The sequence below is a fragment of the Perca fluviatilis genome, chromosome 8, assembly GCF_010015445.1.
Source record: "Perca fluviatilis chromosome 8, GENO_Pfluv_1.0, whole genome shotgun sequence".
Lineage (NCBI taxonomy): Eukaryota > Metazoa > Chordata > Actinopteri > Perciformes > Percidae > Perca > Perca fluviatilis.
In genome coordinates, this window is record NC_053119.1 from 20,313,779 (window position 1) to 20,328,651 (window position 14,873).

The window sequence follows — 14,873 nt, forward strand, 5'->3', positions numbered from 1 at the left end:
GGCGTGCCACACTAAGCAGCTAAGCGAGCATTTTAATGTGTGTTACAAAATGAAGCAAAATGACGCGCTTTTGTCACGGAAGTAAAGGCTGGACTACAATAGAACTGTTTCGAGCAGTTTGTGAACAGTGTTTTCTGTGGGAGATGGTAGCCTAACTCTCTTTGGGGTGGACTTTGGGATTTTTCACTTTGTAAACCCATTATATGCACAAAAAAGATATAACACAATAAAGGAAAGGGAAAAAGCATTATATGAGCACTTTAACTGTTTGGGGGGGAAAACAAGTAGTTATCTTGTTATCTTATGCCATTTAACCAGAAAGCTGCACTGCTCTGCCCCAGGTAAGGAGAAAACCAAGGGCTCAGTTTAGTTGACATCCGACTATGAGCGGCATCAGTACCTAACTGCTTGGATGACCTGGCAGTTGGCGGATTTGTCCATATCCCACCATTACCACCAACCAATGCCTCAATAGCTGTTACTTACCATGTGTCCAGAACACAATGCAACACAGCAGGCAACAAACTTGTCTTTGTATGGTGTGAATGACTGATGCTGCCATTTCACAAAACAATGACAGAAGGCGGAGGGAGACCAAGGACCTAAAGGTAGAATTGAAAGTGAATGTTTGTCTGTATGTATACCATGCTATGCTGGATTACCAACCAGGAAAAGCAGGCAACTGCCCAAATACGTCATAACTCTAGGGGGCACTGAACTGCAGACTTACTGTGTGTCATCTAGTTTGTGCTAATTTAATTGATAATTTGTTTTAAATTATGTTTCACTAACCACAAGCACAAAACCATCTGACATGATGCCTCAAGGGGGATCTTGCTACCTGATCTCCAGGCACCATCTTTAAGAGGTACCCTGTGCCAAAATATAGTTTTAAGACCTTCATTATTTCTGTTTTGTGCATACATATTCCTTTTTCTAAGTTTAGTTGGAGGTTGCTGTTTGGTCAGCATCTTAGCCAAATTAGCCACCAGTACTACCCATGTTGCCATGGCTGGATTTAAGGATGATTTGATTTGATTAAATTTCTTTTTTTTTTAGAAAATGTGTATTTTTTTGGGATGCTTATAAAACAATATGAGCAAAACATGGGGGGTTAATAGGCCTTTTTCACAGACGCTATTTGACATGTCACAATAGGAGGCACTGGTGTAAATAACACAATGAATGATGGTTAAATTAAATTTCTTCTGTTTCAGATCGAGGCAAATTATTTTTTTATCCTGTTTGAATTGAGCCATGGATTACAAATATGATGTTCGTCAATTTAAAAGATAATTTTTCAACTGAAGAAAGTCTCAGTTTGTCATATGACCACTTAGTTTTGTGTAAAACCTCTCAGTAAACTACATCTCAGTAAAATAAAAAAATAAAAAAAATAAATGGACACAGCGACGCCATACTTCGACGGAGACCAGTGAAGTCACTTTTCCGGTGATGGCTAAGCGTACTGCGCAGCCTCAAACTGAGCTTGACGACGTAGATGTGACATGAGCAACCTGTCTGAAAGTTTTAAGTCTTCTGGTAGCTACAGGGCCATAACGTGAGATACAAGGTAATGGAGCCTTTTATACATTGTCGTGTTTCTTTAGAAATAAACAATGGACAAATAGAGTCTTTAATCACTTCAGATGTAAAGTTATTCGCTGTCAAAGTGACGCCAAAATGAATGGAAGTCAATGTAATGCTAATGGAAGGTGATGGCTTGTTAGCCTAGAATCTCCCAATAGGAGGTACGCTTTTCGGATGCTCGCTTACCTTCTTGTTTGATGCTCAACTTGCTCGCTAGCTATCTTAACTTTAAAAAGAATTTGTCTTTCCCCATTCACTACCATTCATATTTTTTCAAAGTTAAGGTCCCATGCAGTCCACTGGAAGGGGAGGGACTTCGCATCTCTACAGGGGAGATAGCGGAAGGGGAGGGACATCTGTCAGGCTTTAATACATCCATGCTTTATCCCAGCAATGTACATCCGTTAAGCCAGACTATGCGCATACTGGCTCACTGTAAACAACAATAACATTAACCATTGTTAATAGTATTAGTAACATCTGTGTTTTTTCTATGCTATAGTAGCAAGTCAAATCTGCTTTGAAAAAGGCATGGGACACTGCAGATCTGGGGCTCCCTGGCAGGTTAATCCTGCCCTGCCCCCATCGTTGTTCACACTACTGAGAGGTGTCTTTGTTTTGACAATACAATTGCAATGTGCATCCATACACAGCCATGCAAAAGGCAACAATAACACAGCCAGTAAAAAAACTATGTACATCCACAACCACACAAAAGACAACAATAACACAACCACAATCAAACAGCAGAGGAAAACAAGTTTTAAGGGAATTCCGATTGCAATTTTTATTTCTGTCAATGTACGTATTTAACACGTCTGTCAATTAAATCATCTCCCAGACAAATGTAGCTAGGCCTACCTGTCTGCCCAACCCCCTGGGCTCCTTCCCTAATCTCCGCCGTTGCCAAGGTTTCCGTGTACGCGCTGCCTGCGAGAGCGGAGCCGCGCGATTGTCATACAGTATTGCCAGACATGGCGGCGGATCTACAACCCGAGTGCATTTCTTGTCTCCCTTCTTCCTGGAGTTATGGGGTTACTCGGGATGGACGCGTCTTCTTCATTAAGTAACTATCCCTTCAAAGGAAAACGGCTCAAGTGATTTCTGCCCGTTTCTGATCCGGTCAAAGTCACTGTGTAACGTTATTAATTAACGCATTTCCCCCTCTCTCTACAGCGAAGAAGCCAAGAGTACAACCTGGCTGCATCCAGTAAGTGGCGAGGCGGCAATAACCGGGCACAGAAAAACTCCAGGTAAGGTGTCACTTAACGGCTGTCAAGTTTCTCTGTCATGTTTAACGTCTCATGTCAGCCGTGTTGTTGGTGACTACATCCCCAAACCGATACGTCCCACTCTGGGAGAGAGAGGGAGAACGACTGACATCCATGCTGTGTTTCTTAATGCACGAGTGGGTTTTTGGCGCTGGTGCTGTGAAAAGTGAGCCCTCTCATGCCCACCTCTGCCCTGCTCGTGCCACTTCCTCGTGAGCCTCAGCCTCTCTTTTCAGGTTGGTCAGTCAAGTTGACTCGTCAACTCGTAGAAACGACGACTTTTACCAACAACAACCAACAGCATGTAAATTAACTTCGGAAGCATTTTATTTTATTTTGGATAAACTAACGGCTTCTGTTGACCATATAACCTGTCCGATATGTAACGTTAGCCTACACTTGATCGGTTAACAGAGACGGAGCCAGTTTGATAGACTACAGCAGCAACAGGAGCTAACGTTAGTAATGTTAGCTGTAAATCTAGCTACTAAAATAGCTTCCTCTACCCCACCACTTCAAAAAGCTCTTGACCAATCTTAAACGCAGTATGTTTCATGTAGCAAAGCTCCTTGCAATGCATCATACTGGTGAATTTACCTTGCGACGGACTTACTACGTACTGTAACAGCCTCCCCTTATAACCTCAAGTCTCTGCAGAGCGTTTACACTAATTCTGTTGAGTGGCTGCTGCATCTCAGTAGGGCTGCCTGCAACTCATGAATATTTCCTCGATTCATCATTTTAGTCTATACAATGTCAAACATAGTGAAAAATGCCCATCAGAATGTGTGATATCCCAAAGTCAGAGCTGAAACAATTAGTTGATTAACCCATTAGTCATGCAAGAAATAATCGATTAATGGTTCAATTAATTTTTCAAGCAAAAATGGCAAATATTTCTTAGTTGTCAGTTTTGAGGATTTTCTGCTTTTATTTGTGTTATGTGATGGTAAATTGAATATCTTTAGATTTTGAACTGCTGGTCAGACAAAACAAGCAATGTCAAGACAGCACATTGAGCTTTTTTCTTTACTATTTTCTGCCATTTTAAAGACGTTGAACTGATTGGTGAAAAAAATAACTCACAGATTAATTGGTAATGAAAATAAAAATAAATTGCAGCCCTAAAAGTAAAGTTTAATTTCTCCAACCAACAGGGCAAAACCCGGAGATATTCATTGACAATTTTATACATACATATTTTAAAAAGAAGTAAAGCCTCACATTAGAGAGGCTGGAGCCAGCAAATGTTTGGCATTCTTACTCAAAAAAAGGATGGAAACGATAAATTCATTTTCAAAATGGTTTTAAAATGGACTAATAGTTTAATCATCTAATAGTTGCAGCTCTGCATCTAAGTGTGTGAATTGACAGCTGGGAGTGCATAGCTGTAGTTAATTTGATACACACATCAGTTTGTTCCACCAGTTTGTGCTCAGATGTTTTTGTCCACTTCTCGCTCCTTCACAGACCTACCCACTGGATGGGAAGAAGGATATACTTTTGAGGGTGCACGGTGCTTTATCAAGTGAGTTTAACACCCTCCCTTTACACGACACACACCCATCTTAACCCCAGAACCTGCACACGATATCTGACCAGGTCATATGAATTCAAAACACTTCCCCTTTGCATATCGCCATGATTGCAGCATGCCCTAATTATAAACAGGAAATTATTTATCACCAGTTTTATCACTTCAAATGAATGAGAAACTCATCCAAATGCTGGCCTACCACTGACCACATGCTGTGTATTAGAAGTAAATATTGCATGGCTGTAAATTTGGAACCTTTACTCCCCATGTCTGTACTGTAGAAGCCTATCGCAAAAGTTAATGATTACACAGGAATATTGTGCAAATACTAGACAGACATGGGCAAAGTGTGGTTGCTGTCTTCTTGTGAGCTCCTTTTATTTATTCAGACTTATCCTGCTCAGAGCTGAGCCTACTGTGAGAGTTGAGCCAAAGTGTAATGTGTTCTTGTTTTCTGACAGTTAATAATCTGTCAAAAAACAGTTCTCATTGTTTGGGTTTATATGGTTTACTCACAATTTATAATGACACTTGTGTTAAGTAGATGCTGGAAAATATTTATGAGTTACATGCCAACCTACGGTATTACAGGGATTTTAGAAGATTTCTTATTTAAAGTCTCCCTCCATTGATTTTTGTTTGAACATCATATCCACAGTATGCTCATTTGTTGGTGCTATATTGGCAGGAGGAAATGTGATATATCCCTCTATGTCCCCTAAAACACTTTGATTTGTTTAGTTGTTGCAGCTCTCTTTTTGAAGAGCAGGATCTACATGAATTAGGCTATGTTACAAAGTCCCTTAAAATTCAGTACATTTGACATTTTCCTCTCCCTCCTCCGTGCCTGATGCATGCGACTGATCAAAAGAGATCACAAGCACTGTCATTCAGTCAGCACTGATTCATCATCTGTCCTCAGAATGTTTGAAATCCATGGCTATGGCTTGAAATATTTTATTTTGTATGTCCAAATGAAATACTACGCTCATACAGCAGTAATAGATACTAGGCTATATGTTGCAGATGAAATCCTCTGTCAGAACACAAGAATGCCTCTGTATGATTGAAGACATTGCAATATACAAGCTACGAATTTAGTATATTATGCTTTATTATCCTCACTGAATCCTCTCTCCGTCTTTGACTTTCTCATGAATTTGAGGAGCTTGGTGTGGCAGGTTGCCAGGCAGTCCGACTGAAAGGCAGTCATTTTATATTCCAGTATTTTATCACAGCTTCTCAGTGCAAAACAGACTTGGGGACTACATTCATTAGTTGAGGACTGTGATTCTTGTACAACTTACAAAGTAATCATGTTGTCCCCTAAACTGCACTCTGCTGCAAAAAACATTGGTTTCATGCATTAGCTACATTTTAGACAGACCTTTCCTTAGAATTCTATTGTTGTGTACTTAGAAGCTACAAATGGATGTGCAGCTTTGTTTTAGTCTAAACCCAGTTTTTGTCTCTTCTACAAATTACTTAGCTGTCAATAGAGGTCACTGTATGTGAAATCCAAGATAAACCTGGTGTACACAGGTTTAACTGAGAATTAAGAGAGTGTAGACTGTAGTGACTACATATGGACAGTTCCTATCATTTCATGTTTTTCAAAACCTTATATTTTACCATGAAAGATAAATATATTATCTAATCTTGTCTGTTTATTATGTATTAGCTCAGCTGCTGACACTTAAATGTAAAGCTAACGTAATATTCTGTGATTACATACATAAAAAATCTGACTTAGGTCATCTTAATAGCGATAGGAAGCTTGTTGATTTTCTGACAAATTAATTATAGCAACCACGATGCACCACTGCTCAGTAAAGCCCATGTATTTGTTTGTCTGCAAAGAAGCAGGTGAACCACATGTTGAATCTTTCAGTTGCCTCACCTGTAATTACAATTACTGTAACAGTAAACAAACTGCAAACAAAAGCATGTGTTCAGCTCCTTCAACTGAGCCTGTTCTAAACTGCAGCTAAACAAGTAAAATACTAAAACACAGCATTAAAGGAACTAACTGAAAGCTAAACTGTGAGCCCCAAATTTGAAGTGTAACTTTCACATTGCCTGTATAAACAATGTTACATATAGTTCCTTTTGTAGGGGGCCTACAGAAAATACTAGCATACGACATGATGTACTGCCTGCTCAACTGATGCCATTTTTGTGGGTGAAATGCAGGCGTGATTAGCCTACATGTAACAGAGGCTGCAATAGTTTGACTTGTTTGTTTTAGTAAGACACATTTTCCCAGGCTGCTTACTGGGACTGGCCCATGAGGCTCCTCATTGTTGTTTTACTTAACAGGTTAAAAGCTTTTAGAATTTTAGTTATGTGGTCACCGTTGTATATATTCGTGTCATTAAGCTGGTCAATTTAAGGCACAAGATCAATTTGTCAGTCTTTACTAATGAGGATATATCTAGATGTCTCTAAACTTAAGTAATTGGGCTATGTAAAACCATGCCTGTTAGTTTCATCGTGACTCATTGTTTTGACATCAAGATTTGTTGACAAGTTTATGTGATAACTGTATTGTACAGTACTTGGGACATTTTGAGGCTTTATGTGAGGTTGCCAATAAAAGCCTCTGAAAACAGTCCAAATCCGTTAGCCTGATGACAGCTGAATAAGTCGATTCCAGTTCTACTTTTACAGTAGGTTATCATTATTTTGTCATCAATATAGTATTAAGCAACGCAAGTTTGGGGTTTTTGCATTTTTAATGTACATAACTAAGTCCAACAAGTTCTCAGACTTATAAAGATAGAGACTGGATCATTGATCAATTTCCATGACTCGGATCTGTTTTGAGCCTGTGAAAGGATCTGGCCCATTTACATGCTGGCTGTGTATGTGGCCTGGCTGTTACCATCGGGTTACACAGTTTGAGCATCAAGGAGCAGATTGTGCTGACGTAGGCTGTTCTCTTTTGGGATTTGTTAGGGAGGATGGATGGTGCAGGTTGTTGGTGTGATGGTGTGGACAAGAGGCATGGCCTATCACACAATTTGATTATTTTATGATTATTCACTTTGTTTTTTTATGGTAGTTTTAGTGAATCAGTCACGGCTTACTGCTCTCCTCAGACTGAGCAGTATCTTTTGAGTTGCTGTGTTGTTTGCAGGTGGCCCAATGCCAACACAGCTTTTTAGTTTGGGGAACTATGTGTCAACTGGCCAGTACTTGCTCTCCCACTAACAGAGAGTGAAATAATTAGGAGGTGTAAATCTGCAAACTATTAACCTGTTTATTTTATTCACAATAAGACATGTATAACTAAAGTCAGTGTGTTGTGACTGTTTTGTTTTTGTAAGTCAGACAGCACTGCAAAGTGAAAATGTGCTATTTAAATCCTCATTCCCTACCTATGATTACAACTTAACCACATTCACACACATGCTACACATCACACACACACACACACACACACACAACACATACATACACACACACACACACACACACACACACACACACACACACACACACACACACACACACACACTCATATTAGCCGTCCTGCTGCTTTGGTCCTCCAAGAGCTGAAACAATAGCCCATCCATCAGGATAATCAACACTTTCTCATTTAGACTAACCTGTCTGTAACTTTGTACCTTGTGTTGAGAGTTTGGAGTTGGGAGACTTACCTCTTATTGAACTACACTTCTGTGCAAAGATTCGCAGCTGGGCTCTAAGATGCAGAAGATGTTATGCACATGGAAAATACTGTACAGTATGCTGCATAGGCTCTGTGAAGCATACTGTATGAGTTAAGCCATTGGACAGTTTATTTTCATAAATTTCTCTCTTATGGGTCTACTAGTAAATTCCACAGCCATCCAGAGTGCATTATCTGTTCAGTTTGTTTTTGTTTGTAATGTAAACAGCGTTTTGATGGGACGGTGCCATCTGGCAGATTTGTGTTTTCAGTTTTATCTCTGTAGCACATAATCCCACATTTTAACTTCAGCTTCATTTTTGAAGAAGACGGAGGGACAATGATGTGGGCAATTGAATCAGCATTTTGTCAAAATGTTTGTCTGGTACTCTCTGCTAATGAGGATTGTTGACCTGTGACGACCTTCCAGAAGTGTGTATTAGGATAAATGGGGTAAAGTCAGTTTGACTGGTGCAAAAGGCTTAATATTTTGGTCGGAGAGTGATGACCCTAATTACTAAATTGATAATACTTGTTGCCTCATGGATGTGTGGAGTGTTGACAGCAATTATATTTGTATGAATGAACCCTCTCTGCGTTGTCTATTCTTGTCCTGGAAAAGGAGGGGAACTGCTGACGTCAAGGCTAATTGCTGTAGGTTACACAATGAGATACAGTAGCTGACAACTGGTTTGGAAGGCTAATGAGTAAGTAATAATTACAGTAGTAGGCTCAAACAGCTGACCCTCACAGTGCTACAGACCAAGAGTCTGGCTGGCTTTATTGCTTCCCAGTTATTAATGTTTCATTTGTTAACATTTTTGCAGCATCCTTTTAGATCAAATTTGACTCTTCCGAGTGCTCATCAGTATAAAGTGCAACTTAAAATATAAATATTACACTAGTCTGCTCTGCAGCCAGCCAACACATTAGGCTGTTCACTTCTACAGCTGCAAATCACTCAGAACAGAGGAAAGCATGTCAATTGAAATTTGGTCAATTATGGCAAACATCCTTGTTGAGCTGTTGGCTCATTTTGTGCTTTGAAGGCCCACACACTGGCTGACTGCACATTTAAAAGTAGGAGTATTGAATTATTCGTATGTGGATCAATATTAGGTTGTGGTAATTGTCACTTAAAGATGGATAATCAAATCCTTCTTTTGGATGACAGATTTTTTTATTGATAACCTATTAGAGCATCTGTTTGTCATAATGACTGATGTGATAAAAATGACTCAGAAGCCCTATTTCCTCTGACTAATATAGCATAATGGCTCACATAAAGGTTCTTGTTTAAAAGGCACAACACTTTGAACCCAGACGAAAAGGATGAATACATGATGTTGCTGTCAGTTTACTCTAAAATCAGCAACTACAGATACAGAGCAACAGCAATCATTTGAATATGATGTGTTTTGTGAGTCCAATATTCACTTTCTTTTAGCTCTGTTTTTATTCTCCACCAACTCCTGAGAGAACTATCTGTCTCTTTAGCTGCTAAATGCTCCACTATGTACACCAGCCATTTGCTAACTTTGTCTGTCGTTTGATGCTGGGCAGGTGGCAGGTAGCATACAGTGAGTTTTTAGAATTTTTTAAATCTAAAAACAGCTGTCCACTGTGGCTGAAAACGATGCTATGAGAGCGCTGAGAGTGAACCAAAACAGTAAAATTGAAAGATGCTAAAATGTTCCTTAGAGCTGAGGGGAACTACAGAGTCAGATGATAATTGTCTGTTGATTCATCACTACAAGCGACCCCTGTCACATTAAAAATTGTCATTTGATCTATTGTCATCTATCTATCTAAAAAATATTGATAATAGCCACTTTAAAGAAACATTTTGGGGAATGCTTGTTGGTTATAAATTTGAACAGTGAAACTGTTTGCCTTCAAACCAACTGTAGCATAGTTAAAAAATACCCTACCATTCAAAATACACTACACTTTCAATACTAAAAGCATAGTTTACTACTTGCGTTCGAATAGTTAAATTCCAAGAAGTGTCACTTTTCATACCAGTATTTCTTTTCTTGCCTTGCTTCTTCTCTTTAATATCTGCAGTTACAGACACTTCAGACACTGAGACTTCAGGGCATCAGTGAAATGAGGCATCTTATCAGACATCTGAAGAATGGATTAGACTTCATCATAGGGGATTTGTTATCGTTTTCATGAGTGACATCAGCTAAAGTGAGTAAAAATCCCCAATACTATGGGACAATCTGAGGAATCAGCTCACATCGATTCTCATTTCTGTCTATGTGGGTTTGCGGCGGCTTTATCTGTAGTTTTACCTGGAATACGATTTTGGAGTTGAGGTCTTGATCTTTCAGGGCAAACACGACGGGAGTCCCTGTGTGAACCTCCATAACACAGTTATGGCAGACTTTAAAGCCTCTCCCTTCTCTCCAGTGAATAACCCAAGCTTCTATCTGTGAGCAAAGCCTTATATCAAAACTGATTATAAGTAACCCCGAGAATCCAGTCACAGTAGTGAGAGTGTGAAAGAGGTGGACAAGTGTTTGGACTTGGAATACAATTAAATGCAAGATTACGCTGTTTATTTAATCCTTTAATAGGTGATAACAATTTTGGCCTCCACATTAAGGCTAATTAAACTCGACCAGGTGAAATATTGACTTTACGGTTAGAGTACCTGCTCTGGTGCATCAAATCAAGTGCTCCCAAGTGAAAAGATAGCTGTGACCAATCACAGGGGTTTGTTTCATCACGCTGTGATTAAGTGTTGTCTACTTCCAAAACATGATTGCAGATGCAGTCCAGAGCATTGTCACTACACAGTTAACCTTCAGTGTAAGATGGGTGACAAATAAAATGAATAAACCTGAATAAATGAGTGGAGAAACATAACGAATGCAGATGCACAAGTGCACTGCATGGTACAATTAAGCAATTAGTATCCAATCATGCTCTACGGCATGTATAAACATGCTGAGCAGGCCTAGTTGATTCTGATTTTGTATCAAGATGGCAAGGGGAAAACATCTAAGTGACTTTGAAAGAGGGTTCATTGTTCACAACACGACTGCGTAGTGTTTCAGTAGGAACAGTGACTTAACCGATATCTGCATTTAGATCTATAGGAAAGGCACATTTGATGATCGTGATGCTCGTGCATTAGTGCAATATGTAAAGAAAAACAGAAGAGCAACTCTTCCTCAGGTGACTTAGAATGTCAAAGCAGGACGTGATCAGACTATATGAGCAAGAACAGTCTGGTGACAATTACATAGAGAGGGATATTATAATAGGCTTGCTGTGCATAAACCCCTCATTATAAAGATTAATGCACATTTGAGAGCTGGGTGGTGCAAAAGTGGGCGAGTGCTTGTGTGGCATACACCAAGAGAACGGTACAGGCCTGAATGCCTGACCTCTACAGTAAGACCTCTACAGTAAGCTCTGTTATGCTTTGGGGGGGGGCATTTTGCTGGTATGGTTTGGGTCCATTTCAGAGGGAAGGGTCACTGCCAATCAATACAAAATTGTTCCCAGTGATCACCTTTATCCTATGATAAAACATTTCTGTCCTGATGGGAGTAATCTCTTCCAGGATGACAATGCCCCCATCCAAGGGGGTCACTGAGTGGTTTGGTTTGGAGTATGAAAATGATGTGAGTACATTGCTACTCTTTGGTTTAAAAATGAATATCTTTTGCTACGCTTCCTCACATTCACATTGCTCTGGCGTTTCAGAGCCCCTAATCCGTTTTGGTTTGGAATCTCTGGGGTTGTGTCGCAGTCTCAACGGCTGCAAACGGAGACCTTTGGTAACATCAATACTGACGCCAATGTTATGCTGCCTGATTGGGTCATGATATCTGGTTCTCGTAGACTAAGCTACTAACGTTACCATGGCAAAAAAAAAAAACGGGCGAAGTATACATGCTGCCTCCTGTTTACCCTGGCATGCGCATGCCCAGTATACAAGAATATTCATGAGATATGCAGTTTGGCCATGTTAATTTAAACAGAGATAACTTCTTCTACTGGAACTAAAAACATGCGTGCATGGAGAGCGTTCTGGCTACTTTTGGATACTTGTGTCTGATTAGCTGACAGGTGTAAAATTGTATATTACGACTTAGGGCTGGGCAATATAGAGAAATACCAAATACCTCGATGCCGATATTGCGACGATATTGTATGGTTGACTGTTGGTGCTTTAACAAAATGTTATTTACACAACTATTGCAGTGCATGTTGAAAATGTGCCTGTTTGGAACAGGCGATTGCTTGGCCTTTGGTATTGATGCTTGTAGAATTATTCAAAACCAAATTGTACAGAACAGACCCCAAACCACTTAATATGCAACGCCACTGTATAGCCTACTACTGACTTACAGTGTAGGCTACTTCTACATCAGAGGAAGACATTGTACTACTGTATTTAACTGACAGAGAACGGGGCAGATTCAGAATGTAATCACAAAATATCACATTGAAAATGTGGAGTAATCAGACATTAGCATCATGGACTCATGGCAGTGCACTACCCATCCGGCCCATTATGAGAGCTAATCAGCACATATCTGCTGATGTGTCTGCCCGGTTCAGCTCTGAGATTTTCTCGCATTGCGCAGCGCTGTGAAGGAATAACTTCCAAGATTACGTTATGGCCTGCCGGCTCACAGCAACTTAATAAAATAGCAGGAAAAGTTGTGCTTTGCATGTGTGGGATTCTGAAACGTCCTTAAATTCGGGAATTGTCGTTTGTTTATTTAAAGTCAAAGACAGTCCAAAGTAGTGCAACTTTGCACATTTTTGTGGATCTGAGGTATATGTCACATTTAGCTGCCAAAGCTCCGCTGCTCTCGGTCTCTGGTCCTCAGGGTGAGAGGGGGAGTGGCCAGCAGCTAGAGCGGCAAAAGCCACTGTGTGGTTCTTTTACCAATATATGTTTAATGATATCGTTTGCATTTCTAAAACTTGGCACTGCACTTACTCGTGCCCGTAGCAAGACACCTGTCAAGTTTTAAATCCATCGGACTAATGGTTCGAGAGATATGTGCATAACACACAGACAGACAGACAGACATTCCTGCAATTTATAGATAGATGAGATTTTTGATAAATAATCACCAGAAATGATTTAATGACTTAGTGGGTAAAGGTAAATAATAGAACAGCTAGAACAGTCTGGTAAGTTAAAAAAATGACATCACTTTACTGTAATGCAGCCTGTAAAACCAGGAAAAGACAACTCTTACCATATTATGATATTACGATATCCCAAATCTAAGACGATATCTAGTGTCATATCGCGATATTGATATAACATTGATATATTGCCCAGCCCTATTACGACTCCTCAAGAATAGCTCTAATCAACAGTTAAACGTTAAACCACAATTGTAAATCAGTGTGCCTGGTATATTCTCACTGAAACTCTGCCAGGTCCAACTGTGGCTCTATCTATATACTATGTTGTGTGTGTGTGTTGTTTCATGTAAAAAAACCACATCAAATGTGTTTACAATTCTATGCAAGATAATAAATGCATCCAAAAACATGCACAAAAATAATAAAAAATAATATTTTAATTGTATGGAATGGGTCAGCCATAGAAATCAAGTTTTAAGTCAGCATAAGATCACATAGCTTCATAGAAATTTTGGGAGAAGCAGAAACTGACTAAACTTTATATTTGTTATTGTCTAATAAAGCAGAAGCAGAATTTTTTTTAGAGCCTACTGTACTGTAGTAACCTATACAGCAACAGCAACAACATTTAAGCTTCATACTATGTTACCAGTTAACTCCCACTGCTGAAACTAACCTCAAAACTAATTAACCTTATCCTGTGCAGGGTTGCTGGGGCAACGCTCACAAATGTTCTTTTTGCATTTTCTTTCAATTAAATCGGTAGCAAACGTCCACTTTCACAAAGATGTCTCTGCCTTTCTCAGTGTGTGTTTTCTGGCTGGTAGCACCTCGAAATATTTCAAGAGATTTACTATAAAGGCAACAAGTAAAGCCAACTTTCTTTAATTTGTTTTGATTGAGCTACAGCCTATCGTAGCACACGTTGGGTGAGAGGTAGGGTGCACACTGGACAGTTCACCACTCTGCCAGCACAAAGACAGACGACCTTATTCGCACCTATGAGCAAATTAGTTGCCTGTGTGTCTTGTGTGTTGGAGGAAATTTGAGCGCCCATAGAAAATCCACACAAAGACAACGTGCAAACTTCTATAAACAAACTTTAAAAGACAGTTCATAATGACTTTTTGTCTTTGGGAAATTACCATAGCATTTGAAAAACATCGCACTCTGAGGGGTTGTCTGATTGAGTATAATGGATTCTCGAAGAAATGTCACTTCTTTTTTCATGCCGATCTTTGCCTTTACCTAATATATTTTTATTATACACTGATTTAATGTAAAAAGTGTGAAGAATAATGTGTCTTCAGTATTGAATGAAATAATCCTGATGATCTTAACCATAATTGTGAAGCCCTTATGCAGTGGTATGTTTGAATAGAAGTGTTCGTTCCCATACACATGGCTAACATTAACAAATGACACACCAGGGACAATGCCTTATTCAAACTGCAAAGCTCTAAGAGTGTTTACTCACCCCCTTGGCAGGGGGAGGCTCTGATGGTTGTGGCTGCTGACTCACTAACTCTGTCAGTGCTCTGCACTCATACAGCTTACTTGTGTGTGTGTGTGTGTGTGTGTGTGTGTGTGTGTGTGTGTGGAGTGTGATTTAAGAGGGAAACTAGTGGACCTGGATCTGCTGTACATCATCCCTGTCTCTAGCTCCATAACT

The 14,873-nt window shown here is 39.6% G+C and overlaps 1 protein-coding gene across 24 annotated transcripts in view; it reads left to right on the forward strand.

Annotated features, from left to right (window-relative positions):
• Positions 1–2,448: 2,448 nt before the first annotated feature.
• Positions 2,449–14,873, forward strand: part of LOC120563870 (pleckstrin homology domain-containing family A member 5-like) — an 86,878-nt gene continuing 74,453 nt past the window's right edge. For 5 of the 24 annotated variants that reach the window (XM_039808330.1, XM_039808337.1, XM_039808339.1 and 2 more), the window contains exons 1-3: positions 2,512–2,656; positions 2,767–2,843; positions 4,332–4,389. In XM_039808330.1, coding sequence (XP_039664264.1) covers positions 2,565–2,656; positions 2,767–2,843; positions 4,332–4,389 — 227 coding nt within the window. In that variant the 5' untranslated portion in view covers positions 2,512–2,564. Of the gene's footprint in view, positions 2,657–2,766; positions 2,844–4,331; positions 4,390–10,138; positions 10,268–14,873 lie in introns of those variants that run through there. The other 19 variants (XM_039808331.1, XM_039808326.1, XM_039808328.1 and 16 more) reach the window with 13 other exon arrangements.